Source organism: Harpia harpyja, chromosome 6 (genome assembly GCF_026419915.1).
Source record: "Harpia harpyja isolate bHarHar1 chromosome 6, bHarHar1 primary haplotype, whole genome shotgun sequence".
NCBI classification, from domain to species: domain Eukaryota; kingdom Metazoa; phylum Chordata; class Aves; order Accipitriformes; family Accipitridae; genus Harpia; species Harpia harpyja.
Window position 1 is genome coordinate 66,078,771 of NC_068945.1, and position 25,183 is coordinate 66,103,953.

At 48.1% G+C, this 25,183-nt stretch overlaps 1 protein-coding gene across 2 annotated transcripts in view; it reads right to left on the reverse strand.

The window, feature by feature from the left end:
* The window catches only part of LOC128143314 (store-operated calcium entry regulator STIMATE-like), a 38,268-nt gene extending 15,479 nt beyond the window's left edge, over positions 1-22,789 (reverse strand). For both annotated transcript variants that reach the window (XM_052790410.1, XM_052790411.1), the window contains exons 1-4: positions 22,677-22,789; positions 8,789-8,837; positions 7,731-7,826; positions 5,610-5,731 (exon numbers count right to left, since the gene is read on the reverse strand). In XM_052790410.1, the coding sequence (XP_052646370.1) occupies positions 5,610-5,731; positions 7,731-7,826; positions 8,789-8,837; positions 22,677-22,785 (376 nt within the window). In that variant the 5' untranslated portion in view covers positions 22,786-22,789. The remainder of the gene's footprint in view (positions 1-5,609; positions 5,732-7,730; positions 7,827-8,788; positions 8,838-22,676) is intronic.
* Between the last annotated feature and the right edge of the window lie 2,394 nt (positions 22,790-25,183).

The window sequence follows — 25,183 nt, forward strand, 5'->3', positions numbered from 1 at the left end:
AGCTCAAGACTGCTACTGGTTTGCAACCTCTTCCTCCTCCTTTTCCATTCTGAGCTTTTTTTTCAGACTACAGGATGAGATGTTTCCGTACAGGAGTCCATCCTGGAGCAGAGAATTAGACAGGACTTAATTTCCATCCCCTGACAGGAAGATCAGAGGGTGTCTCCACAGTTACTTCTTACTGCATCTTGGTCTCCCAAGGACAGGAGGCTGCTCTGTGCCAAAATAACTCAGGACAAAGATGCAAATGAAACAGCAGCATGGCCCACAGGGCTGCAAGGATGACTTCAGCTATAGACGGTGGCTCATTTCCCCTTCACCAAGGAGCTCAGCTGGCTGCTCCTTACATCAGCAGGTCTGAAGTCATCCGAGGATCCTTGATCCACCTCAGAGTGGCCTTTATCCAAAGTCTAACTCACCACTAATTCATCTAACTCTGACTAATACCAGTAACATACAAGTCACCATCTATTAGCATCTCATCAGGGAAGAGGGAGCTTTGGTGTGGTCCCTGGACAAGCCCATAAGACAGATTGGACACATCTTCCACAGCTAGGAAGCAAGGCTGGAAAACTTGAGCTGATCCCAGCTAACCACACACCTCACTGAGGTGCTGGTGTCCTACAGCAAGATGGTCAGAGGCATCCTCAGATGCAACTTAATGTCTTTAATGGATCAAGTGCTGTCCAGAGGTGCCCTGCTCCATGGATGGGAGAGGATTCTTCTTACATGAAGTGCTTCCATTCCATAAATCTAGGTGAGGGCCTACAAGACTGTTTCTGTCACAGAAGGTTGCCAGACAGCAAAAACTAATCTGCTACCTGAAGGCAAAAAAAAAAAAAAAAAAAAAAAAAAATAGATGCCCTCCTCTTTGCTATGTTCAGAGCTTCCCTTTCCTTGTAGGAGAGTAGGGAACTGGTCCAAAGGATCTTTGCAGCCTCCACATCACGCCTGTTAGGAGATTACATGTATCCTGCTCCCTTCGAACACTTCCAGTTTCTTGTCCCCAGTCCTAGTTGGAAGGTAACCCAGGACATCTCAGCTCTACACATTGATTCTACCACCAACCTCTCCTTTTCACTTAATGAACACCCTTTGCTCAAACCTTCCTATAGCCATCTCCCACCCTGATAGAAATAAATATCCTCCTTCAACCTGAAGGATGCACACACTGCATTTAGACTGCTCTCCTCCCGCAGTGTTGCTGGTGCTCCCCACCATCAGCAAAACTTCCCTGGTGCAGACCCAGGACCACTGGTGCCTGCAGCAGCTCACACAAACCACGTCTCACATATTCTGCTTGTGAGTGGGAGCCCAACTGCTCGCAGAGCAAAAGTGGCACTGCTTGAGGTATTTGAGTTGTTACCACACAACAGGATTAGTTTTAATCCAGGCTGTCTAATGTACCAAGCTGTCAGCATAGCCCACATGTTACTGCCAGACAGCTTTATTTACAGTCTTTTGGGGACTGTGTGTGCGCTGAGCAGGTATGAAAAAGCTTAACCATAGCCAAAGCAGAGGGTTCAGGGGGGTTGAGGAAAAGCAAATACTTGAAGGCACTGAAAATTGTACTGGGTGACAGGGTGAGGATAGAAAAAGTCAATAAAAACCTCTTAAAAGATACTCAAATGGCACCTCCAAAACCAAGGGATCTAATTATCACTGCCAAGTACAGAGGAGGATAAGAAATAGCAGCAAAGCATCTGAATTGCAGAGAAGTGCTCACCTGGAGGGCAAGAACAGGTTTTCAGAGACTGGGACCTAACGCATCCAGCAGCCAGGTGTGTCCAGTGGACATCCCAGACCCTCTCTTGCATGTCCTGCACCTGAACTAAAAGCGAGTATACAGCTGGAATCAGTCCCCAGTTTGCAGCATCACACCACTGCTCTGGGTCTTCGGTCCCCAGAGCTACTGCTAGTGCAGGGGGGTAAACACGGCTGCTATCCTCCAGAGCCAGGAGGTTCAAAGGTTTGCAGCCCTGCTGAGAGCAAGGGACCTGACCACACACTTGACCCTCAGTCCCCTCCTTACTTTTCCTCCCCTGGTCCTAGGGGTGGAAAGGCCAAGCATGCTAAGGACAGGACAGCCCCTCAGGTTAGAGCTATTTTCAGCAGTATTTCCTCAAGCATTAGGAGCCAGCTCCCTTGGCTGCTTCAGGACGTGGGAATATTTGTTATGGAAATTTTGTACACCACCACAACAGGGCCAAAAGCAGCCTACACGGGTCCTCAGTTAAACTCAGCAGCTGGCACAGAGCACATTCTCCTATAACTAAATCTGACCAGCAGAGTTCAACAGGCCACTAAAGAGACTTTAAAGGCCTCCAACCAACATGCTTTTCCATTTCCAGACAGTGAATGAGCACAAAACATCAAGCTTAGACTAGTCAGTGACCACAACCACGGTCATACACAAGTCAGCATCCAGATGGGCATCCAAAGAGGCATTTTCAAGCAAGAACACCCCCTTTTTCTCCCCCTCATTTCTTAATGCTTTTCTAGAGCTTGTTACTTGCACATTGCAGAAACCATCTCTTAATGCAAATTCATAGCATGTGCTTACTTAAAAGAAATAATCCAGTATCTCTAAAGTAACGCTTTAGAGTTATTAGACACAACTAAAATGCCAGGACACTGCAGCCATCCAGAGGCTCCCTCTAGGGACCTGCTTATTCCCATGGGAATGAGGGAGGGAGAAGAGGGCTGGAGAAGTTTGGAGGTGGGGCACAAAGTTGAACTAGGCTTCATCTGCACACTCTGACTCCAGCCAGCATCTCCCCTGCTCAGTCCGTATAGGCCCACCAGCACCTCCAAGACCTTGGGTATCCACCTCCCAAGTCCTTTGCAGCTTAAACTCTGCTTTGTTCTCCTCTTCGCAGAAGTTTCCTACAGGGAAAGGGCCTATAGACATGGCCTGCTGCTACCCTGCTAGAGCAATGGAGCACAGAGCATTTGTGGAGTTTGTTAGCTTTGAGTCTGTGTAAGGCAACCGTCACTCTCCAAAGCCTGCTTGAACCAAGATGAAGAATAAACTTCTCCAATCTTTGATCTCAGGAGCCAAGCAGCTTCAGAAGAGACAGCAGCCTTTTAAAATTAGGTTTCCTGTGCTTAGAGGCAGTCCAAAGGGTAATCAAGAGCTGTTGGGCAAAGATGGAGGAACATAAGCATATGGGAGCCTTTGACTTCTCCACTAGCTAAAAACCAGGTCATTCCTGGCTGCGGCAGCCTTTGGCTAAGAGCTCAGGCACAAGAGAAGCTGATCTCAGAATGGCCGTCTCCTGGTTTTCGGAAATACGAAAGCAATTGATTTTTCTAAATAGTTCTTTACAGCTGCATGCTTAAAATAGCAGCATAGATTTAGGTGCTTTCCCTTCCCTTTTCTTTCCTTCCCCATTAATGCAGCTACTACAGTCATACAGGGAGAACCACCCAGGGCCATGGAGACCGGCATACCGACGGCAGAGCAGAAGGGACTGCTGGAGCCCAGAACAAAGGGTAACCGCAGCGGTTTGCATCAGTTGCAGGGATGCAACCAAGAGTTGGAGGGTCAGAAAGGAAACAGCTGCAACAGATTTTTTTTTTTTTTTTTTTTGCTTGAAGACCATGCAGGTAGATGGGTACTGGCTATACTGGACAAAGACACAACTGTTCTTTCCTGATGGTTGGAGCAATGGCACTTACCATTGTCTGCACCACAGATTTGGTGCTTCCCTGGTATCCTGCCCTTCCTCCTCTACAGGACTGCATGAGACGCTTTTGCTCCTCAGGAGAATTGAGGAAAGCAACATAAAGTCTGGCACGGCAATTCGACTAGAAAACGAATCATATTTCTGGAGCCTGTATTAAACTGTACAAAGTTTACTAGCATCTTCCAAATGGTTTTGGAAGTTATTTAACATCCGAGATGAGGATAGCAGTGTTTTCCTTCCCTAGCCCTACAGCAGGATTGCATTGGACACGCCACTTGACTTCCACCTAACTTTTCCATTGTGGTCACTCTGGCCAGAGACCTGCACCAAGAGCAGCGCTCGGTGGATGAGATATTTAATCCCCCATTCAAGACCTAAATTCAAGCAACAGCAGAAACTTTTTTTTTATTATTATTAATGAAAGCAAGATTTCCTCAGAGGAGTGAACTGTTTCTGTAGTCTAAGCCAGCCTTCACGAGGGGCCAGCTACAGCTCAATGGAAGTTCATTACTGCTCTGCAAGGTTAAAGCAAGCTGTCAATACACTTCAACATTTCCTTGCTTCTGCTCAACTGCAGACGTGGCATGTGAAGCTGAAGCTGTGCCCTGGGATGGCTGTGGCTGGACTTTGAGTCCTTGTTGCTCAAAGGGGGAAAAAATGCCAGTCCCTGAACCAAAAATATCTGGATTTCTCTGCTGTCTCATCTGAATGACTTCAGCACTCTGTGGCTCCTCAGCATTTTGAGAAAGAGCCATTAGGAAAAAAAACACATAGTCCCCACCAAATACATGGTGTCAGGATGCTGAACCTGCTCTGGAGACCACTGCAGCCTCTAAAGCCACTCTCAGGTTTGATGAGAGTCGGCCCTGCCATGTCCCATCATTTCAACCCATCCGTTTGCTGTCTCACAAACTCAACCATCCCCTTCATCCTGTGCCATGACCCATTTACACAGCCTGAACGTGAGCCTGAGTAAGAGCTCACAAGCCAGTGGGGTCTCCACACTAATCCTACTTTGGTCCAAGTTTCACCAGCTCGGTTATCAGAGCAGCTACTAAGAATACAAAGGAATGAGACTACCTTCAGAATAGACTTAATGATTAAGGTCTTAAAGGTGGGAACGTGATTGGTAGGAATAGGATGTGTTTTCTAAAGTAAGACTGAATTCGTCTTTATATGAGATACAACCTGAAATAGGCAAAGGGTTAATTTTTCCCTGCCCTGCAGCCACAGAGCAGCACTGCTCTCCTGGAAGCTGGCTCTGCTCTTTCTGAAGAGAAGTGCTACCCTCTAGTGGGGCTGGCTGAGAAAAGCTTTTCGGAAACTCCTTTTCTCCATCTCAAGGCAGGAATCGAAGAGAGAGGCCAGGCTCAGGCATGCTTAAAATTGAGGGGGGTCGTGGTTTGTTTTTTTTTTTTTTTTTTTTTTTTAAACCAGCTGGCACCTCCACACCCCCTCCCCAAGTCATTTGAGACCTCAGTTTTGGGGCCAGGCTATGTCCTGTTGATGCCTATTACGCCTCAAGGCAAATGCAAGCACAGCTCCATGTTTTCAACTGAGAGGATACGAAAAAACCCTAAAGAACCCTACAAAAGTCACCACCCACCACACCCAAACACCTTAATTTACCATATACACGTCCTGGGGGTATATTATCTGCCCAAGGAAACATTCAGCCTTTCATCACCAACCTGCTACGCTCAGGTGTGCTTGGCAAGGCAGCAGAGTTACCCACGACCTAGTGATGTCCCAGCATTTAACATACTGATCACGACCACGCTATATGCTCATTGGAAAAGGGATAACAGAAGCAGGCTGCTCACATGTTTTATCCCCAAACTGTAATTTCTGCCATTTCCTTCTCCCTGTTCATAGCTGGGAGCAAAGAAGCCGCTTTTGTGTGGAGAGGTTGACACCTACCATATTCTCCGAAGACCAGGTACGTGTACTTCTTATGCTGCACGATCCAGGAGACAACTTTCACGCCAAGCCAGATCAGCAGCATCCCCAGCGTGGCATCAAGGATGAAATTAATAAGGTAGCTAAGAGCAGAGGAAAATTCAGGTTTCAGCTGTGTTCTTAAATCTTATTCAAAATCTTTTATTTCAATATGGGACTCCATAAAAAAACCCCCAAGATTAAAAAAAATCCCCACTCAATAGTCCAAGCTCACTTCCTTTCTCTTTTATTGGATTTTCCTATAGCCTTACCAGCAATTCCTTAGTTTAAAAGCCTGTTCAGCAGAGAAGGGAGCAGGCTCTGCCAACTCTCTGGCATTGCTCATTTATTCATATAGCATTAAATACTTTCTGGGCTAGCCTTGCTTAAGATTTACCCCCCAAAAGGAGGCTTTCCATTTGCAGCATCTTGTGTTCTTATTAGGATGAAACCCCAAGTGTCGGGAAACAGAACCAAACATTTCTGGAATTTCATACAAGAAAATGGAAGCTTCTTAGACACCACAGCCGCTCTGCAAGCTGTGCAGAAGAGACAAAAAAGTCCATTTTACTGAGCAGCTGCAAGAGGCTCCTACAAGCAGAGACACAGACTGAGAAGCAGAAGGTCTTGGGAGAGGTGACAAGCCCTGGCTCAAGAGCAGGCATCCTGGGGTCCCCAAAAGTCTTCAGTTCAGGGTCCTCACTGCAGATCCAAGAGCTGAACCCATCCCTACAAGGAGATTTGGGCTCGACAGGTTTGCTCTGCAGCTTCACTGGAGAAAGAACCAGAGGCAGGAGACCTGCAGGGACCTTCTGGGGATTGCGGGGCCAAGCTCTAATCCAGGGCTTGGTATTTTAATGAACTCCAGAGGAAAAAAAAAAAAAAAAAAAAAATCATTCAGACTAATGTTTTCTGGCCAGTTTTCCATTATTGGAATACTTTCTGCCAGATCAGGCCAGATTTCTACAGCATGAAGAAAATACCAAGCACAGAGCTACAGGAATGAACATTTCCTTTTCCAGAACTTGATACTGCCTCTGAATAAAGACACTGAAAATAACAATCTGCTTTTGATATCCACTTCGAAAACATGACATTAAGTTTTTCTACACCCAAAGGCTCAGGCTAGCTTAATACAGCTTCCAGCTGCTGAAATCAGAGTACTCCGATACAAACATGAGGCTCTAGTGGTTTATACTGGGCAGGACACAGTGTATGAACCTCAAAGCCCAGGGACAGGGCTGTAGAGTTTTAAGCTGCCTGGTTCAGGATGACAAGTCAAGCAGCACAGGGAAATGTAAAATACACATTAAGAATAAAAGAAAAAACACCCCAAAGGGCACAGCATAAGCACAGAAGGGTTTATTTTAAAACAGTGTCTGTTTAAAAAACAACGATAAATCATTTTAGAGGTTATATTTAGCCCCAGCCAAACTTGTGCCTGTTTAAAGAAACATATCGAGGTGCAGCACTTTTATATATGAAAAGGAGATGGGTCAGAAGGTTTTCAGCAGCATTTTGGAGCCTAGAGAAGTTTCTCAAAACAAGATAAAGTTAATTCTGAAACTAAAATTGTAGCTGCAAAGTAGCTGGTCTGAAGTACAGGTGGCACTTCTACATTAAGTCCTAACTCTGGCTTAGAAAGCCCCCCAGCAGGACTATGGGAATACATGTGGTAGGTGCAACTGAATATCCCAAAAAAATCCTTACATTGGACAAAGGCCTTCACCCACACAGTTAGGAAAGCATTCTCAATACTGCTCCGAGACCAGCCAAATTGCAAAGTCTGGTGTGCAAACAAATGGCAGATTTAAGAGTTGCAGTTGCATGGGACACTGCTGCATTATTTACTGCAGCTTTTTGCTAGTATATTTCAAGATGCTTTTAATCATCAGAAAAGCATGGGTGCACTACTTCATCTCCATCAGACCAGCAGATTGCAAAGACCAGAAGACAACCCAGACCCTGAAAATAAGTTCAGCTGGTTTATCCCCATGTAGGGCTTCAAATAGATCAGTTTTCACTGTGCACGACATTTTTCAAAAGGCTTTCTTCTTCCTTTTACAGATGTAGGACATGAATGCAAGCACCTTGCATACTTACAGAGAGCAGGGGTCCTCTTCGGTGAGATCCGACAGAAAAATATTGGCAAAGTGGATGAAGAGGGCACCTATTGCTTGCTTGGAAGTATCATAAAACCTGGAGAAAAAAGGCAAAAAGATCTGTGCCCTGGAGCACCAGCAACAGAGCAGTCACCCAAGCAAAAGCCCTGCACGGATCTGCTTTACTCCGAGATGCACTCCTGATGCCCAAGAAGTATGTGGTGAAAAGGGGCAGTTTGGCCAACTCCAAATACTTAAAAAAACCCAAACCAAAACAAAAACCCACTTCAGCACATATCAGCTCAGTCTTGCAGATCTGCTGCTGAGTTCTAGCCTCCAGCAAAGTGCAGTTCACCCTCCAGTGCCCAGCCCAGCCTCAGTTTCTCCAACCAGCAGTAGGTGCAGGGAAGGTGTTCAGCTGCTTACAACTTTTGCACCCATCCACAGGGAACTGGATAAAGTTCCCAAATTATTTTAGAGGAAGAAACAAAACTGAGGAGACTGACAGGCTTTTCACCACTAACATTAGTAGCTGGTAGCTCCATGCTGCCCAGCCAGCCTGACCATAAGCTGATCCCAACCATATGCCCGCCTCTCGGCAGCCCGTAAATCCTACAATAAAGAGACGCTTTGTAGAGGTGTCCAAAGCTGACAGCAATACCCGGCTACCTTATATCAACACACGGCCAAACATGTTGCCTGGTCTATGCCTGAGCTTGGTCAGGGGACAAAGTGATTAATCAGATTTAAGAATAAAACTTGACCCTGTCTGGGAGAGAGCCCATGTGCAGGGATGCCAGCAGATTAGAGGGGACCATAACCTCTTGGTTCAGTCACCTGCAGTAAAAACAAGATTTTCTGGAGGAGCTAGGCAGGGAATTTTACTTCTAGGGAGCACTAGCTACTTTATGGAGGTTTCCTTGGGAAGCGGCAGCAGAGCATTTCATTTAATGACTAAATACCATGCAGGATATTCATAGGGCCTAGAAGACTGTTAGTATAAGAGAAAATAATATTACATTTACATGGTCTTTTCAAGCTCCAAATTAAAAATCTCACCATATTCTCCAGGGACGCCTCTCTTCCTTTGGTTCCCTAAATCGTTTTACTGCAAAGAAAATTAGAGAGGTTACATTAACCAGCAGAGCTGAACAGATACACATGCGCGGTCTGTACCAATCCTCAATGCAAAAGTAGTCAAAAAAATCTGGAGGACCCTCAGCATTTGCCAGTCTAAAGCTGAGCCAAGCCAAAGGACCTGGCTCCAAACTAACCAGAAACAACGCATGCACCCACAGGTCAGAAGGATGAACAGCAGAGGTGTTTGGGAGGTAGGTGTGTGCTTCTGGCATCCTTCAGCAGCAGCATTTTCATGCCCTGGGAAGTGACCTAAGGGAAGCTAGGGAAGGTTCGTCACTACCTATCAGCCCTAATAATTCTTCCAGGCAACCTGAAATTATGGTAGCGACAGCAAAATTATATGGCCTGAGTCCGTTAAGCTTTTGAGTCACAGCAGCGCAATAAAGGCATCTCCTCCTTGTAGCTAACAGGACCAGAGGACCTTTGAGGAAGCAGGACCTTGCACACATCTCCAGCATAGAGGTACCAGTGCCAACCCCCAAAACCCTGCGAGCTGGCATGGCTCCACGCTTGCACCAGCTAGTACTAAAACATTATTTCATTACACAATATTTTGCATTCCCACTGGCTACCACTGTGGAACAGTAGTCCGAGACACACTGCTTCAGTACCACCAACCACATGCCCTGAAAAAAAATATCTGACGAAACTCTGCCTGCCTTGAAAACATTCAAGGTCAGGTTGGACAGGGCTTCAAGCAACCTGACCTAGTCGAAGATGTCTCTGCTCATTGCAGGAGGGTTGGACTAGATGACCTTTAAAGGTCTCTTCCAACCCAAACCATTCTATGATTCTTTAAATGAAGCCCCTCTGGCCATAGAGGAGTTTGCTCCTTGCAGCCCTTCACATCTGTCCTCCTCTGAGGAGGAGTTCTCTGGTGCTGTCTCTTGCAGTTGCTGCTCTGAGTTTTCTCTAGTTACTACCTGGAGATAACAGCAAGTTGGATTTTTACCTAGTTTTACTCAGAGCGGGGTCTGAGCATTGCAGAAGCACCTCAGAGGGTCCCAGTTAGTTTGTCGCAGAGATTTGATGCTCTCCTTGGGTTCAACCAGCTTTTACATGTACAAATAGGAGCTGCTAATGGAAAAGTACCAGGTACCACATCCCATGCAGAAGTAATTTTTGACTGTTTTGCTGTCGCTTCAGCTAGAAGCCCATTTTAGAAAATACCAGCTACCAGGGCAACTCTTCTCCCTTTAAACCCACAGGTACCAATGCTCTGGAACAAGCAGACCTGGAAGAGGCTTTTCCACTACCTTAGATTTATTAATTAGAGGAAAAAAAAAAACCCCAACAAACGAACCAAAAGCAAAGGGCATTCAGTGGCCCTGTCTTGCTTTGTGGTAAGGTTGTAATAGCTACATCTAGAACTAGAGACATCATCATTACAGCTGCTGCCCCAAGCACACTGCCTCCAAACCTCAGGGAGACACAGAGGGTCTAGATCCCTGACCTCGTCTTGGCTGCTGGAACCACTCTCCTCCTCACCAGCGCTAACGAGCTCAAGATGGACAGCAGGTTAAATCTGCCACAATCAGTTCCCAAACACACTGCCAGCTTGAACAAGATTCAGAGTTAAAAATAATGAGCTGCGACATTTTTGAGGGAAATGGAAAAAAAATAATAAATTCAGTGCATCCTCGCTAACTGCTGGCAGTGCGGCTGGGGATGCGAGCAGAGCGGCTGCTTGGTGGTGCCATCTAGTGAAACCAAGAGCCTGAAAGCAGCAGGACACATGAGTATGAATCAATGTGCAACGTATGACCCTGTTAGAGAAACCACTCCAAGAGTACATATTGTAAGCATTAATCACCAAATCCTTCTATACACGCCAGCTGCACCCGATACCGGGCAGATCACTGCAATGAGTACTGCAGAGTATGCAGACTGCAGAAGCCCAAACAGACCATCCATTCATCTATTTTATCATCACTTAAGTCTTCACCCTTGGGAGCCCTGTAACCTACTCTGCTCCTTTAAAAAGCAACCAAAAGCCAGAACAGACACACACCATCCCACTTGTCACACCTATTCTTTCTTCACGCCCCCCCCAGCTACATGTAATCAGCCACTGCCTTCAAATTTACAACCAAAGGGACTTTTTTCACTGCTGACGGTTCTTGGCACATGAGGACGCTTCCCAGGGGATATGAAGACAGGGCCCCAGAGTGCCACAGATGAAAGCAGGGACATCGGAGCCAAATGCTTCTGCCTGCTCTCCAGTGGGGTAAGGAGATGCACTTTTCTAGACATGAGTTTCCTTACTGCCTGTAGGAGGAACAGGGCACAAGCAACACCTCTGGTCCATTTTAGATCACTAACACTGCTGATAAGGCCAGCACCATTTTAAAACACAACTTGGTATCCAGTTCTCTTCCCAGATTTGCACTGCACGCGCTGGTTAGTCTTTCAGTTAATGAAACTGCGGAGAAGCTAACAGCTTCTGTCCAAGTAAAAACTGCCCTTTTAGAGCCAGGAACTGATCTAATATAGGCATACCACAGTAGCTGGTCCCATGGGCATCCCATAAAATACCCACAGGGAATCTGAATGACTGAGGTTATAACCTGAAACTTTTTCCTCCCCTACTCGGTGGGGAAATACACAGCTTTAACATCACAACTCGTACAGGCTCCATGTACCAGAAAGCAAACCCACCTCCAAAAGCAGAGTCAGTGGCAGGCTCAGGAAAGGCTGGGAAGAAGCACCAAAACATTAGCTGGGTATAGCCCATTTCCAAATAAAGGGCTCTTTGCTGTTGTGCACCTAGATGGTAATTAACTGATCTGTTCAGTCCAGCTGTGCTTGAGCACCCAGCCTGCCTGCTGGAGCCCTACCCTCTGCCCCAAGGGACAGCCTGGGCTCATTCCCCTGGGAAATGCCTTCCTGGTCCGGTCTGGAAGGATGCAGGAGCTTCCCTGGCAGGAGCCTTGACGTTTCAGAAGTAAATCTTCGTATTTCTTATACTGGCAAGGTGACAAGGCGATATATGAAAAAACAATCCCCCTAACCCCAGGGCTTCAGTCAGGCACATGCAGGGTTTTTGGTGCCACTCTCAAATCCACAGAAAACCAGCACTCCAATGACCTGATCCACTACTGCCATTAATGAGTAACGAAGCAGCAGTCACATCAAGTTACACTAGGCACTGCTGCAGCCATTTGTGTCCTATCCCCATCCAGAAAAAACCCCACCTGGTTTCCCTTATCCAGCTGAATCACACCATGAGATATCCCTGCAGCAATGACTTCCATCAGCACAAACAAGGTCTGTCATCACTGATGCCCTTCAAAGGGCCATTTGCATTTCACCCACCCACAAGCGAGAGACCCATGGACCAGCCGAGCTGTTTTGAGTGGCCAGAAGTATTTAAACCAAACCCAAACAAGATTGCTCAGCTCACAGGGCAAAGAGCATGATGCTGCAGAGAAGCTGCTGGGAAGGGTCTGCAGGCCACCAGGTCAGCCAGCTGACCACTAGCCTGACCGTGAGAGCACCAGGGATGATTTTCATTATTGTCTTAATGAGAAGTGACATGTTATGTATCCACAGCCACTCAGGCTAGAAATACAGTAATTCAGTGTGATAAGATGACAAGTAAGAGGTAAGAAGTTAATGGTGTGGTGCCTTGTTGAACACAGCTTGTCATGCCTCATTAGATTTAAGAGAGTTATCCGAGACTGTGTAATTATCAGAGACAGTAAAACTGTTGTATTAAAGATAAAAGCTAGTATTATAGAGAAATAATTAACTGCTTAATAGGGCATTTACTGTGCAGAGCTGCAGCAGGCTGTCTCCAAATTAAACCAGAAATCCAGCCAAGATTACCAGAGCTTAAAGAGGCAGCAGAGTTGTTTGGTAGCTGTGACCCAGAGGTTAGGGGTGATGCTAAATCCACATAAAAGTAGCAACAGGCCTTTGAAAACTCAAGGAGCTGATGAAACCCTTTTTGAAGCAGCACTGCTTCTGTTGTGTTTTGGGAACACACTAGGGCTCTCGAGCAACAGGCTGAGCAGCAACTGCAAAGTGTCCCTCTCCTCTTCCAAGCCCTGCCGAGAGCCAAGCCATGGCATGCACAGCCACAGGCTCAGCTGGATGGGGTTGGAAAAAGGCTGAAGTCTCCTTTGCTCTTCTCAAAACGTGTCTCCACTCACTGGGGTCAACTCAGTTTTCCACTGGCTGTAGGCAAGGGTTTGCTACCATGGCTCACACAGATCAGGCCACCCTTAAGATTCATTTTAAGAAAAGTTGTGCGTGCTTATGCATGCATCAAGCAAACAAGAAATATGTGATATTTAAGTTCTAGCACCTATAACCAATTAAAAATTTAGTTTAGTGCACACAGAGCTGCACAAGATAGGAAAGAACCCCCATCCAACTAGATTAAAAATGAGACTAGCATGTATTGGGTCTACACCAGGAATTTGTTTTCCCAACAGCGCTACCAACCACAGCATAGACTATTTTAACTCTGCTTGCCTTCTCAGCTTTGCCCATTTGTAAAGTGAGCTGGCTTTTGCAAGGAAGCAATGTTACTGCACATCTCTATAGCCAAGTGATCTTCCCAAACTGCCAGATACCTGCAAGCTCAGTTAGGGCAGCACTCTGGACCACACCACAGGCCAGAAAAGCGCAGGTCCCCCAGCTTTCTGGCATGCATTTGCTCCTCAGACCCACATGCTAGTCACTGCTTTTTAAGTCTTTGCAAGCATGCTATACACACACAGAAAGGACTGCCGATCTCACTTCATGCCGCTTCACACCATCACTAAATAGGAAACTAGTCCTACTAACAAATGAAACAAGTACAATCCACAGGAACCTTTAGATTCCACTCCCCCTCCCCCCCAGTCTTTCTAATGGGAAGAAAACACCAGTGGAAGTACAGGCAAGCTTTCAGACAAATCTCTGAAGTCCAAAAGCAGCAATGAACCCCAAAGCTGAATGCAGGTTGGGAACAATTGCTCCAGGGTTAACTTCAAGCGGGGCAGCTTGAGAAATCAGCCTCAACTCACATTTTCACTGGTGGTGTAAAGTCTGGATGTTTGCAGCATGTTTAAGGCAAGTCCTAGCTAGTGTCGATGGCCTGCTGAGTTGTCCCTTTTATCACAGAGTAGAGCTAGTTGTATTCTGAAGAGCAGCAAATCTGGGAGTTGTGTCAAGTCAACTACCTCTCTGACAGCACAAAACCACCCCGTGGTGCGTACTGCTGCTGCAGAGGTGCCACGGGTTGATAGGAGATGCTGGCTGAAATAAAGCTGAAAACACCACGTTCATGGCTGCGGGTCCTTGTAACAGAGCAGGGTGCTACAGCAAGCACCGTGAAAAAACAAGCTGCTAAACAGAGGAAGATGGAGACTGCTTGTCCAGGTTCTTCCTGCAGGACCCAACCCTGCACTGACCCTATTTCAATCTGATCCTGAATTATTCCATTTCAATGTCAATTAACAGTAAAGTATGTGGATGTCAACAATCAAATAGCCCACACGGTAGAAATGCATTTTCTTCAGAAAGGCTTTAAAGGCAGCCCTCAAGAACAACAAAAGGAAGCCTCGTGAAGTCCCAACCTGAAGCATACAGGCAGCTCCAAGGCACACAGCCGTGCTACAGCGTGGACATGAAGTGCTGTGTGAGCATTTACACTTGCCACATGGTCCAAAGCATCCTAGGAAAAGGCTGGGCACGTGGGAAGAAGATGCTCCTAGAAGAGTCAGGACACGGGAACCCAGGTCTATCCCATTAATCAGGAGCAAAGCACCACTGAGATGACAGCCTGCCTTCTTGATTTGCTGTCCTCCTAAGTTACCTCTCTCCGCCTACTTGGCTCCAGTTACTGCAGACAAAAAGCCATGAAATTAAACCAAAAGGGAAGGAAGATGAGTGACAGTTTGAGTGACATACCCTGCCCATGGCTGAGAAAGGGCAGGGCAGGAAACAAAATACTCCCAGGCCCTTCCTCTTCAGTCAGGGACAATAAAGATCATACAGACTTGAAATTCCCTCGGGACCACCAGGCTGGGGGGAAGTTGGCCATCTGAGTAAGAACCCATGAAATGTAAAAAAAAAAAAAAAAAGTTTGGGATATGTAAATCATCAGAAAACTAGAAGAGAAAAGCTCAATGACAGCTATCCTCGCTTATTTTTTTTTTTTTTCTCCTCCAGACTAGTAAGATGTAGACATTTATTATGGTGTTTTCTTGATGCAGTAGAAAGGGGACAGCTTTGCCTGCCCTAGACACATACAGTTCCCTGGAGTTACCCGAGTCTGCAGCAATGCTGTTGCACAGTCTACTTCTGTTTTTAAACAAATTCTCCATTTATTATAATTAAGTAAGACAAGGACAGCAGCAACCACCCAATTCCCTCGTGCTGTTCCTCACCCCATTCATGGTGGAGCTCTCCCGCGTCTAACATCCTCCCGGCATCCCCCATGGACCCCATACTGTATTCAGACAGCTCCACTGCAGATGTGTGCATCAGCACAGGTGCCTTTTACCCCTCTCAGAAATAACCCCCCTAATTTAGGCAGAATTAGCTGCAGTAGCAACTAGCTGCTGATTAGCGAAACAGACTCCTAAGTCAGTTTTCTACAAAATTAAAGGGGGAAAACTTATTTCCCTAGGAGAAGCTTAGGTATGCTTGACTGCAAGTCAGACCATCTCCTCGATAAATCTTACTGCAATCAACCAAAGGATTCAAAAGTTGAGGTTTGGAAGGGAGATGTCGATTCAACAGACAAAGCTTTTAGGACTTGATTTACAGGAGGTGCAAGCCTGACCCCACCGAGCTCAGCGCCATGCCCCAGCGGATGAATACTGAAAATGAACCTGATATTAGAAGTACTCGGAGAAAGCACTGCAGTGTTAATGCACTAAAATTGTGAATGGTCCACCAAAAATAAAGGCTGCAATGCCCGGAACTGGTTACGCTGTCACCTCCTTTTAAGAGAGGGGCTAGCTAAATTGCCTACTGTAAAGCCCATCTCTGGGACAACGTCACACTAGCAAGTGGGTCAGGATTTTATTTCTGGCCTTTGCAGAAGAGGACTTGGAGCTACTGTACCAGGGAGGAAACAGAAGCTCTTCCCCTGCCCAACCTCCACGTTATTTATAGGCAGTATAGTCTCCAATAACACATTTCACCCTATTTTGAAGTACACACCCTTTCCCAGGCTTTTTCCAAGCCCCAGGCAGGAAAGAAGCCAACATACAGGATACAGAGGCCAAAACCCTGGGGTCTGGCACTATTCTTAGCCTGGGCACGCAACTACTCCGACAGCTCGACCTGAGACACAATGGGAGGAAGCAGCAGCCGCTGTTCGCAGCCGACATGCTGCTTGCGAGATAAAAGCACACCCAAGCTGGAAAGGCTCAAAACACACACCCTCCATCAGTTCAGGGAGCAGCAGAAGTCCTACCAGTGGTTTAATGAGACGGATTGCTACTGACTTACACCCTCTAGTCCGCACTAGATGTATTTAGTCAGTCCCTCCCAAATACGCTTGTACCAATGCTTCAAGAACGTAAACACCTGTAGCAAAACTGGCAGAGGGGGTACTTTAAGGAAGGGCTAGGAATGGAGGATATGTTCTAGGTTATCTCTGGGTCTGCAAGACCTGAGGCAGCAGGGAAGTATACAGATTGAACTAGCTCCTACTGAAGATATCCAGCTATTGCTGGGCTACTCTACAGCATCTTTCAGGTAAGAGTTTATACTGGGTTAGAGTGCTCTGACTTGCAAGAGGAGCATCCTCAAGATCTCACGTAACAGCTGCTCTTCTTCCCTTTCTTGTGTTGTTGCTGACATTGTTTATCCCATCTATTCCTATTCCCCATACAAATCCAGAGGCATCTGCAGGTCTAGTGCAGGGGAAGCGCTGGAACCCACAGAGCAGCACCACCTCCCCATCATCCACCCTGCAGAGACATATCAAGAGCCTCAGCTGGAGCATTCATCCATCTGGGGACCTTAACTGCCCAAATGAAGGCCACATAGTACTTTGGTACGGTCCTCGGTTTTAAGCTCTACCCTGTGTGTCTTATTTCTACGTGGATTTTTACAGCTGTCATTATAGCCAAGTGCCAGGTGGTCATAAACCATAGCTTTGAGATAACAAGCATTAGTCAGGCTTTGCACATTGAGAACAGGGCATATTATTTAATGGCACAGTAGATCTTATAGGAGACCTGGATTCGGGCTGGGCTCCAGCTCAAATGCAGAGCGTTTTATTTAATTCTGTCCTGGGGGAGGCAGTAGTGACTCTCTCCATACAAAGCATCACTACATTTCAAGTCAGTCCCTTGAAAAATGGGGTTTAGACAAAGAATGCTTTATCTCAAGACCATAAGATCTGAGATCAGTAAGAGAACAATACCTGAAGAACGAAGTGATGTAATTGGGCTGGTAGTTATCGTTAAAGTCTATCTGCCATACAGTTTTCTCACAAATGCTGTTAAAAAAACAAACAGCTGGAAATTTAACAGACTCCTCAAAGCTTTACTTGCTCCATCTCTTAATTACAGAAGACTAGTTTCCCTGTAAAGTTTCTTGTACGGAGTTAAAAGTCACCTATAACATCAACTGTTCACCGCATGTTGCGGAACCTATTCAGCAAGGTGCAAGCTGCTTCGCAGCTCTTGGGTTACAGATAACTTTTCACGCAGTTCTAGTTTGCCAGCTCATTTCTCGGCTCCAGCCCATTTTTTCCTTCAGAAACCAGGAACCTCACTTTTACTGCTCTGTTTAGCTGTTGAAAAGGTGACTTGCAAGAAGAGGTCAACTTAATCAACAGCTGACATTCAAAAGCTTTGTAGAAAGCTGCATGCAGCTTAATGAAGCACATCAAGTGCTGTACAGACCTTCCAGCTTACAAAGCGCAATGTACATTTTCAAGCTCAGCCAGTTTTCAGATGTACTGAAGCAGAAGAAAAACGTCTTGAGAGTCCTGCCATATGCGGCTTTTTGCTTAACCCACAAACCTACACGTAAATTGACTACTGCAGTCCGCAAAGCCCCATGCTTTGCATCTCCAGAGACACAGTTAACCTTTGTGGTTTTGTTTTCCCCTAGAGGGAAAAGCATCTGCAGCGGTGAAGTTCCCATTTAAATATATATGTGTGTGTGAATAATCAAAATCAAACACAGTTATGCACTTGTATTGGAGGAAGCAAAGTCAGCAGAGCCTGTCTTGGGCACAGTAAGCCTGTAGTGCTCTTGTGTTCTGGGCAAATTTATTACAAACCAGAATGGAAGTCTGGACAGATCAAGCGATCTTTTATTTCTTCTCTTTCCTGACATGCACACACACTTCCACACACCCTTATGAGACATTTTCAGGGTAAAAGCCAAGACACACATAGAAAGCACTCAAGACAACTTTGAAGCACAGCAACAGTGCTGCAACTCAAAGTATATATAGCAACAAGAGTGAACTTCGCACTGGGGCAGGATCACAGAATGGTTTGGGTTGGAAGGGACCTTTAAAGACCATCTAGTCCAAGCCCCCTGCAACGAGCAGGGACGTCTTCAACTCGATCAGGTTGCTCAGAGCCCCATCCAACCTGAGCTTGAATATTTCCAGGGATGGGGCATCGACCACCTCTCTGGGCAACCTGTGCCAGAGTTTCACCACCCTCATCGTAACAAATTTCTTCCTTATACCTAGTCTGACTCTGCACTCCTTTAGTTTAAAACGATTACTCCTTGGCCTACTAAAAAGTCACAAAAGGTTGCTTAAGTTTGATTTATCTGATGGAGACGAGTACCACAGCTTCTACTAGTCCCCCTCAAAGTTCAGACACTTCCATACACTAGGATCCTGTTTCCCATTTTCACTAACCAATTGCCCACCATCCTGGAGTAAAATGCACTGGAAGGTCAACTGGTAAGTCCACAGGGACCAGGAAAACACAGACCGTAGAGCAAGGGGATACTTCTTACATTCTTTACCAGCAGTTTCCTACCACAGTCAAGAGCCACTGCTTCTTTTACAGTCAGTTTGGCAAACTCCTATTCCGTGGTCCTGCCTCAAGACAAGATACTTGGCCCAGTGTGTAAAACACCACGCTAGCTGCTAACAGAGCACCTCCATCATCAAGCCCTGCCTGGGGAGTCAGCACCTGGGTCCCTACCGCAAACAGCTCTGCCTTCTTAGACTAAGCTCAAGGCAAGATGTGCTGGAAGAATGCATCCAGCAACGATGTGCAAGAGGAGATAAAGGGACAATGCTGTCACATTAGGTAGGATCAAGACATTTTCAAAAGTCAAGCTGAAAACCAGGTTTCACTGTGTGAAGAGGGCTGTGGAGCTCAGTCTAGTACAGCTCTCCCTGCCTGGCAGCACGAACTCTCTCCAAGAGCCAAGTGTATTTTGACACCTGCAGCACAAGGGCTACTAAACCTCATTCAGGAGCTCAGAGGGCTGCCAAGACAGTTTCAGGAAGAGAGGAAGTTGGAAGAGAAATAAGTGTTCTTAGATGTCCTCCACACTGTTTGTGGTGGGGTAGAACACAAGTATACCAGCTCCAAGGAAAGCTTTTTCCATTCACAATGGAGAAAAAGATCCTTTAACTCCCCAAATCTATTTCTCTTGCACTCCAGTTAATCCACGAAGAAGGCTATAGCAAAAATTCCTACGCAAGATCTCCCTTCATTTCAAAGGGTTTTGCTGTCCAGGGTGCAAACCTGAACAACTTTTGCTAGTCTACAGCCCCTTCCTCAAAAAAAGGTTTAAACAAATAGCACCAGCTGCAGGGACTCAACCCCCAAATCACACCCAGCATCTGCAGCTGAGATAACTGCAACATGCTTTCTCCACTCAGCTGAGTGATGATCAAGGCAAAGATGGGATTGCATAATTATCCACACTCCTCCACGTCATGACCTCCCTACGGGCGAGTTCTTACACAGGGAACTGGATTGCCACACACACACAGCTGCTAGGCTTTACTACCTCTTCTTTCAAATGTTTGTGCCTTAGTTCTCATAGCAAGTGTCCTTACAGCCAAAGTGCCTCCAAAGCCACCACAGGCAGGTGGGAAGGATAACAACTCATTTTCATTTGATTACCAAATGGAGCAAGCCTGCAACCATATTGGAATTAGGCTTGACTACAAGCTTAAAGACCTTCTTGCTGGAAAAGCAAGAGAGTGTTTGTAGGCTCAAAGGAACTCTGTCATCACTATTTTTCATGGTAGTTAGCCAGACTAATATAACCACACTAAACAGCTTCCCTGATTCCCTACCAAGGCTGGGCATCGTTTACTTCTGGGTCCTGTTTTCACCACACGAAGGACCCCTTTCATGTACCCTAGAGCAACGGGGAGCAACCATCCCACTCATCCCTTTACAGGGAAACAAGTACTCCCTCTGCTGCCCAAGAGCTTTTGCTCCGAATTGACCTTTGCAACAGGCTAAACTGCCCTCAAGAAACCCCGTGGGCTGTTGCAATAAAACTTGAAACCATAGGTGCCAGCTCTATTTTGCCGCTATATTCTCTTCCAGGATTGCATATGAGCTGTGCTTCCTACAACCCAGACACGCATCGAGCATCAATTCAGACAGTCGTGCAAGACTGACTTCCTCCTCCGTTGGATTCTCCTACCAGGTTGGCAGGAGACAGTCTTTCCACAGCCCCAAGAAACAGAAATTCAAGGACACAAACTCTTCTGATAACAACATATAAATTTATCCTTCCTGCAACAGGCCATGCTTGGGACCCATACTGTGGACGTATATGCTCTGTGAGCACATCCCATGCGCGCGCACCTGCAAAACACCACGCTATTGTTAGTCCAAGTTCCTTCTAGATGTTTTTAAGTGCTCTGAACAGCATCTGCACAATTTGGAAATCTGATCTATTCGAATTCAGATGCTCCTATAGCTAAGCTGAACTGGTACTTTAAAGTAGAAGGAATGCAAAAGGCATTGGCTTGGGTTCAGATAGCAAGCTGGCCTGTAACATCCCATTAAACAGAAATCACAGACATTCAAGTGACAGAAATACACACCCAGGAATGTCACAGTACTGAAGGAAGAAGTATCAAAGACGGGCTGATGCCGACTCCAGTGACAGCAGCACCCCAAGGTCTAGATGAGGTAGTCATCCAGCTGGGACTGCCCAACTTGATGCTGGGCTGGATGAAGGTCAAGGTTCCCAGGAACCTTTTTCACTCTGCACACATAGCACCACCAGCTCAAGAGGTTCCCATACCTCCCAGCTGCTGGAACCTTTTCCTCCCCAGGAGGTTGCCAACTGAAGTGACCATCTGAACAGCCCCAAAGCTGCTTCAGAACAAGTTATTGCCTAACGTAAAGTCGTTGGCAAGCCCACTACATCCATGCTGGGTTAGAAGTCTGCGTACAAACAGCCCCAACAGCAGACCTGAGAAAGCCTCCAGCTGGGAGTGTGTGAATGGGGCAGAGATAAGAAACAGCTGGGGTGAATTAGGGACCACCAGCCCAGCTGTGGCCAGAGGAGGTGCTGCGGTTGAGATCCCAGGGCTGTAAACACATCTGCTTTTGGGGTCCCAGCCAGCAGTTTCCTTCACCGCTTTAGTCATTGAGCGGATTCACAATGAAACCGCGTAGGATCGGCTTTCAGTTTCTCCTCATTAACCAAGGGGTTGTTAACTTTCAAGGAAATATTAGCCCTTGCACCAGTGGGAGGGCAACAGTTAGCCCAGGGCTGGTGATTTGCTAGCACCGGTTACATAGCCTTCATCCACAGGAATATTTCAACGTGATTAACTGATGTCCTTGATTTTATGGGACACCCCATGGAGTTTACGGGACAATTAACCCACATGCACACTTCACTAAGGGCAACAGATGCACAAAATTAATCTATTCTTACTGTCAATACTTGGTGAAACACAAGCAGTGAAGTGTTGCAACTGGGCTATTCCAGCTGGAAAAAGCTATCAGTTACCACAGGAAGAACTTGTCGCAGTTTTCCCTGGCAGCTTGGTGTTAACTGCAGTGCCGGAGCCTTTGAAAGTGGTTTCCAGAAGGCAGAGAGGGGCAAGCGAGCCTCAAAATCTGTGGCTACTTAGCCAGAAAACTTGGAAGTTTTAGCTCACCGTCACCGCAGGCTTTTAAAGAAGGAAAACACATCAAGTTCTGGCACGTTATTCAACTTGTGTTAAAGCACTTAACCCGAAAGAAGAGCAACGCACATGTTGCTCTGAGTAAAACGCAGCTGCAGCACAAAACAACAGTAAATTTTCTCGAGTCTTTTAGTATTAGTGTTCTCCACCTTTTCTCGCTACTTTGCTGCTTTCTCTCACTGCCACCCCTCCGCAGTAATCGGCGAAACGCGTTCTCTCGGTAGCCTCCTTCCCCAGCCTCTGGAGCCCTAAAACTTTACAGTTTGAGCAAAGTTGAACAAAATAACATCACAATGCAATTAGGGGCACTATTACTCTAACCAAGCAGCATCGTATCGGACACCCACCCTATTTTTGTTAGCTTCTTCCTTGTAAATCACGGGGCTACCCCATTCCTTTTCACGCTTCATTAAAATTTTCTAAGCGACTGAGTAATCGCTTATACAGGCGGAGCCAATTTTACCGGATTATAGCTGCAAGTCCGCGGCGCTTCATTACCGTCAGATTAAGGCTGGAAACAAGAGTTTTTAAGAACAAGCACCTTAACTGCCGGCTGTTACAAACCACCGCTTTAAATCCTACAGGTAGATACCGCAAAACTTGATGCTCCTTATAAATAAAGGGGTATCCCCCCCCCCAGCCTTCACCGGCCACCCACCGCGGGGCAGGGGACCCCGGCTGAGCCCCCCCCCCGGTACTCACACATGAGGGTGCTGAAGGCGCAGAGAGCCAGCAGCGCCTGCAGCAACACGCCGAAGCGACCCAGCAACGCGCCGCTGCCGCAGCCGTGCGCCGGGCGGGGGGCGGCCATGGCGGAGGGGGGCGGAGGAGGGATGCGGAGGGATGCGGAGAGGAGAGGAGCGGTCCCCGGGGCGGACAAAGGCGGCCCCCCCCAGCCGCCGCCACCGCCCCCCGCCCGGCCCCCGCCGGCGGCGGCCACACCCGGGGGCGGGGGCGGGAGAGGGAGGGGCGGGGGTGGGGCCGGGTGGGGTGGGGTGGGGGTGGGGGTGGGGAGGGGAATGGGGATGGGGACAGGGATGAGGATGGGGACGAGGATGAAGATGGGGATGGGGACGAGGATGGGGATGGGGACGGGAATGAGGATGGGGACGGGAATGAGGATGGGGACGAGGATGGGGACAGGGATGAGGATGGGGACGAGGGTGGGGATGGGGATGGGGACAGGAATGAGGATGGGGACGAGGGTGGGGATGGGGATGGGGATGGGGACAGGAATGAGGATGGGGACGGGGACGAGGATGGGGACGAGGGTGGGGATGGGGATGGGGACAGGGATGGGGATGGGGACAGGAATGAGGATGGGGACGAGGGTGGGGATGGGGATGAGGATGGGGACGGGGATGAGGATGGGGAAGGGGACGAGGATGAGAATGGAGAAGAGGATGAGAATGGGGACAAGGATGGAGACAGGGATGAGGATGAGGACGGGGACGAGGATGAGGACGGGGACGAGGATGAGGACGGGGACGAGGATGAGAACGGCGAAGAGGATGAGAATGGGGACAAGGATGGAGACAGGGATGAGGATGAGGACAGGGACGATGATGGGGATGGGGGGTCCTGGTGGGGACCAGGGTGCCAGGCCGGGGAAGTCATGGTGAAGTTTGGGGTGCTGGGTTGTGGGTGTCCTAGTGGGGATAGGGGTGCTGGGCTGGGTGGGTGGGTGGGGATCCTGTTGAGGTTTGGGATGCTGGGCTGAGGGAGTCCCAGAGGTGTTTGGGGTGCCAGGATGGGGACGTCCCAGCAGGGTTTGGGATGCCCTGACTGGAGAGGTCCTGGTAAGGTTTGGGATGCTGGGCTGGGGGAGGCCTGGTGGGGTTTGGGGTGCCTGGGTGTCCTGGTGGTATTTGAGGTGCCAGGCTGGGGGAAATCCTGGTGGTGTTTGGGGTGCCGGGCTGGGGGAGTCCCAGCAGAGCTTGGGGTTCCCTGATGGGGAGGTCCTGGCAAGGTTTTCAGTGCCAGGCTGGGGGTATCCCAGCAGAGTTTGGGGTGGGTGGGGGTCCCAGCTGGGGTTGGGATGCCAGGCTGGGGAGGGCGGGTGGAGGTCCTGGTGGGGTTTGGGATGCTGGGCTGTGGGAGTTCTGGTGGGGTTTGAGGTGCTGGGCTGGGGGGGGTCCTGGCAGGAACTGGGATGCTGGGCTGGCGATAGTGGATGGGGGTCCTGGTCGGGTTTGAGGTGCTGGGTTGAGGGGTTCTGGCAGAGATTGGGGTGCTGGGTTTGGGAGGTCCCAGTGGGGTTTGGGGTGCTTGGTTGCAGGGGTCCTGGTGAGTTTTGGGGTGCCAGGCTGGAGAGGGTGGGTGGGTGGCCCAGCAAAGTTTAGGGTACCAGGCCAGAGAGGGTCCTGGCAGGGTCTGCAGTGCTGAGTTGGGGGAAGTCTCGGTGGGATTTTGGGTACCAGTCTGGGAAGGGTAGGAGGGTTGCCAGGGGAATTGGGCGTACTGGGCTGGGGAAGATAGAGTGAGTCCCAGCAGGGCTTGTGAGAACTGCGGGGGGGGGGGGGGGGAAGCATGAAATCACCCCAGCAAGGCTTTGGGGGTGCTGGGCTGGGAGAGGAAAGGGATGGTGCTAGTCAGGGATTTGGGGGTGCTGGGCTGGGAGAGCACAGAGTCAGCCCTGGGGGGGGTTGGGGTGCTGGGCTGGGGGCATCCCAGTACGGTCAGGGCTGGAGCACTTGCCCTGATTAGAGAAGCTGAGGGAGCTGGAGAAGACACAGCTTTGGGGACAGCCCATAGCAACCTGCTCATCCCTATGAGGAGGACTTCAGGAGTTGAGCCAGGTGCTTCCCAGTGGCACGTGGTGGGAGGACAAGGAACAATGGGCATCAACTGAAACAAGAGAGGATCTGGCTGGATGTCAGGCAAAACTTTTTCTCCAGGACAGCAGTGACAGGCTGCCCAGTGAGGCTGAACAGCCTCTGTCCTTGGAGGTTTTCAAGACTGCATTAAACCTTGAGCATCCTGGTCTGATCTCAGAGCTGACCCTGCTTTAAGTAGGAGGTTGGACCTGACACCTCCCCAGGTCCTTCCCAACCCAAATTATCCTATGCTCCTATTCCTGTGGTCCGTGGTAAGATGACCCGAGACATTGCAGGGTCTGCTGATGGCGTCAGGATCTCAAACTGCAGCCTCAAACCTGTTTTTTTTTGCTACTCTGTGTAATATTGGTCCCATCCCCCTTTACAGCTTCT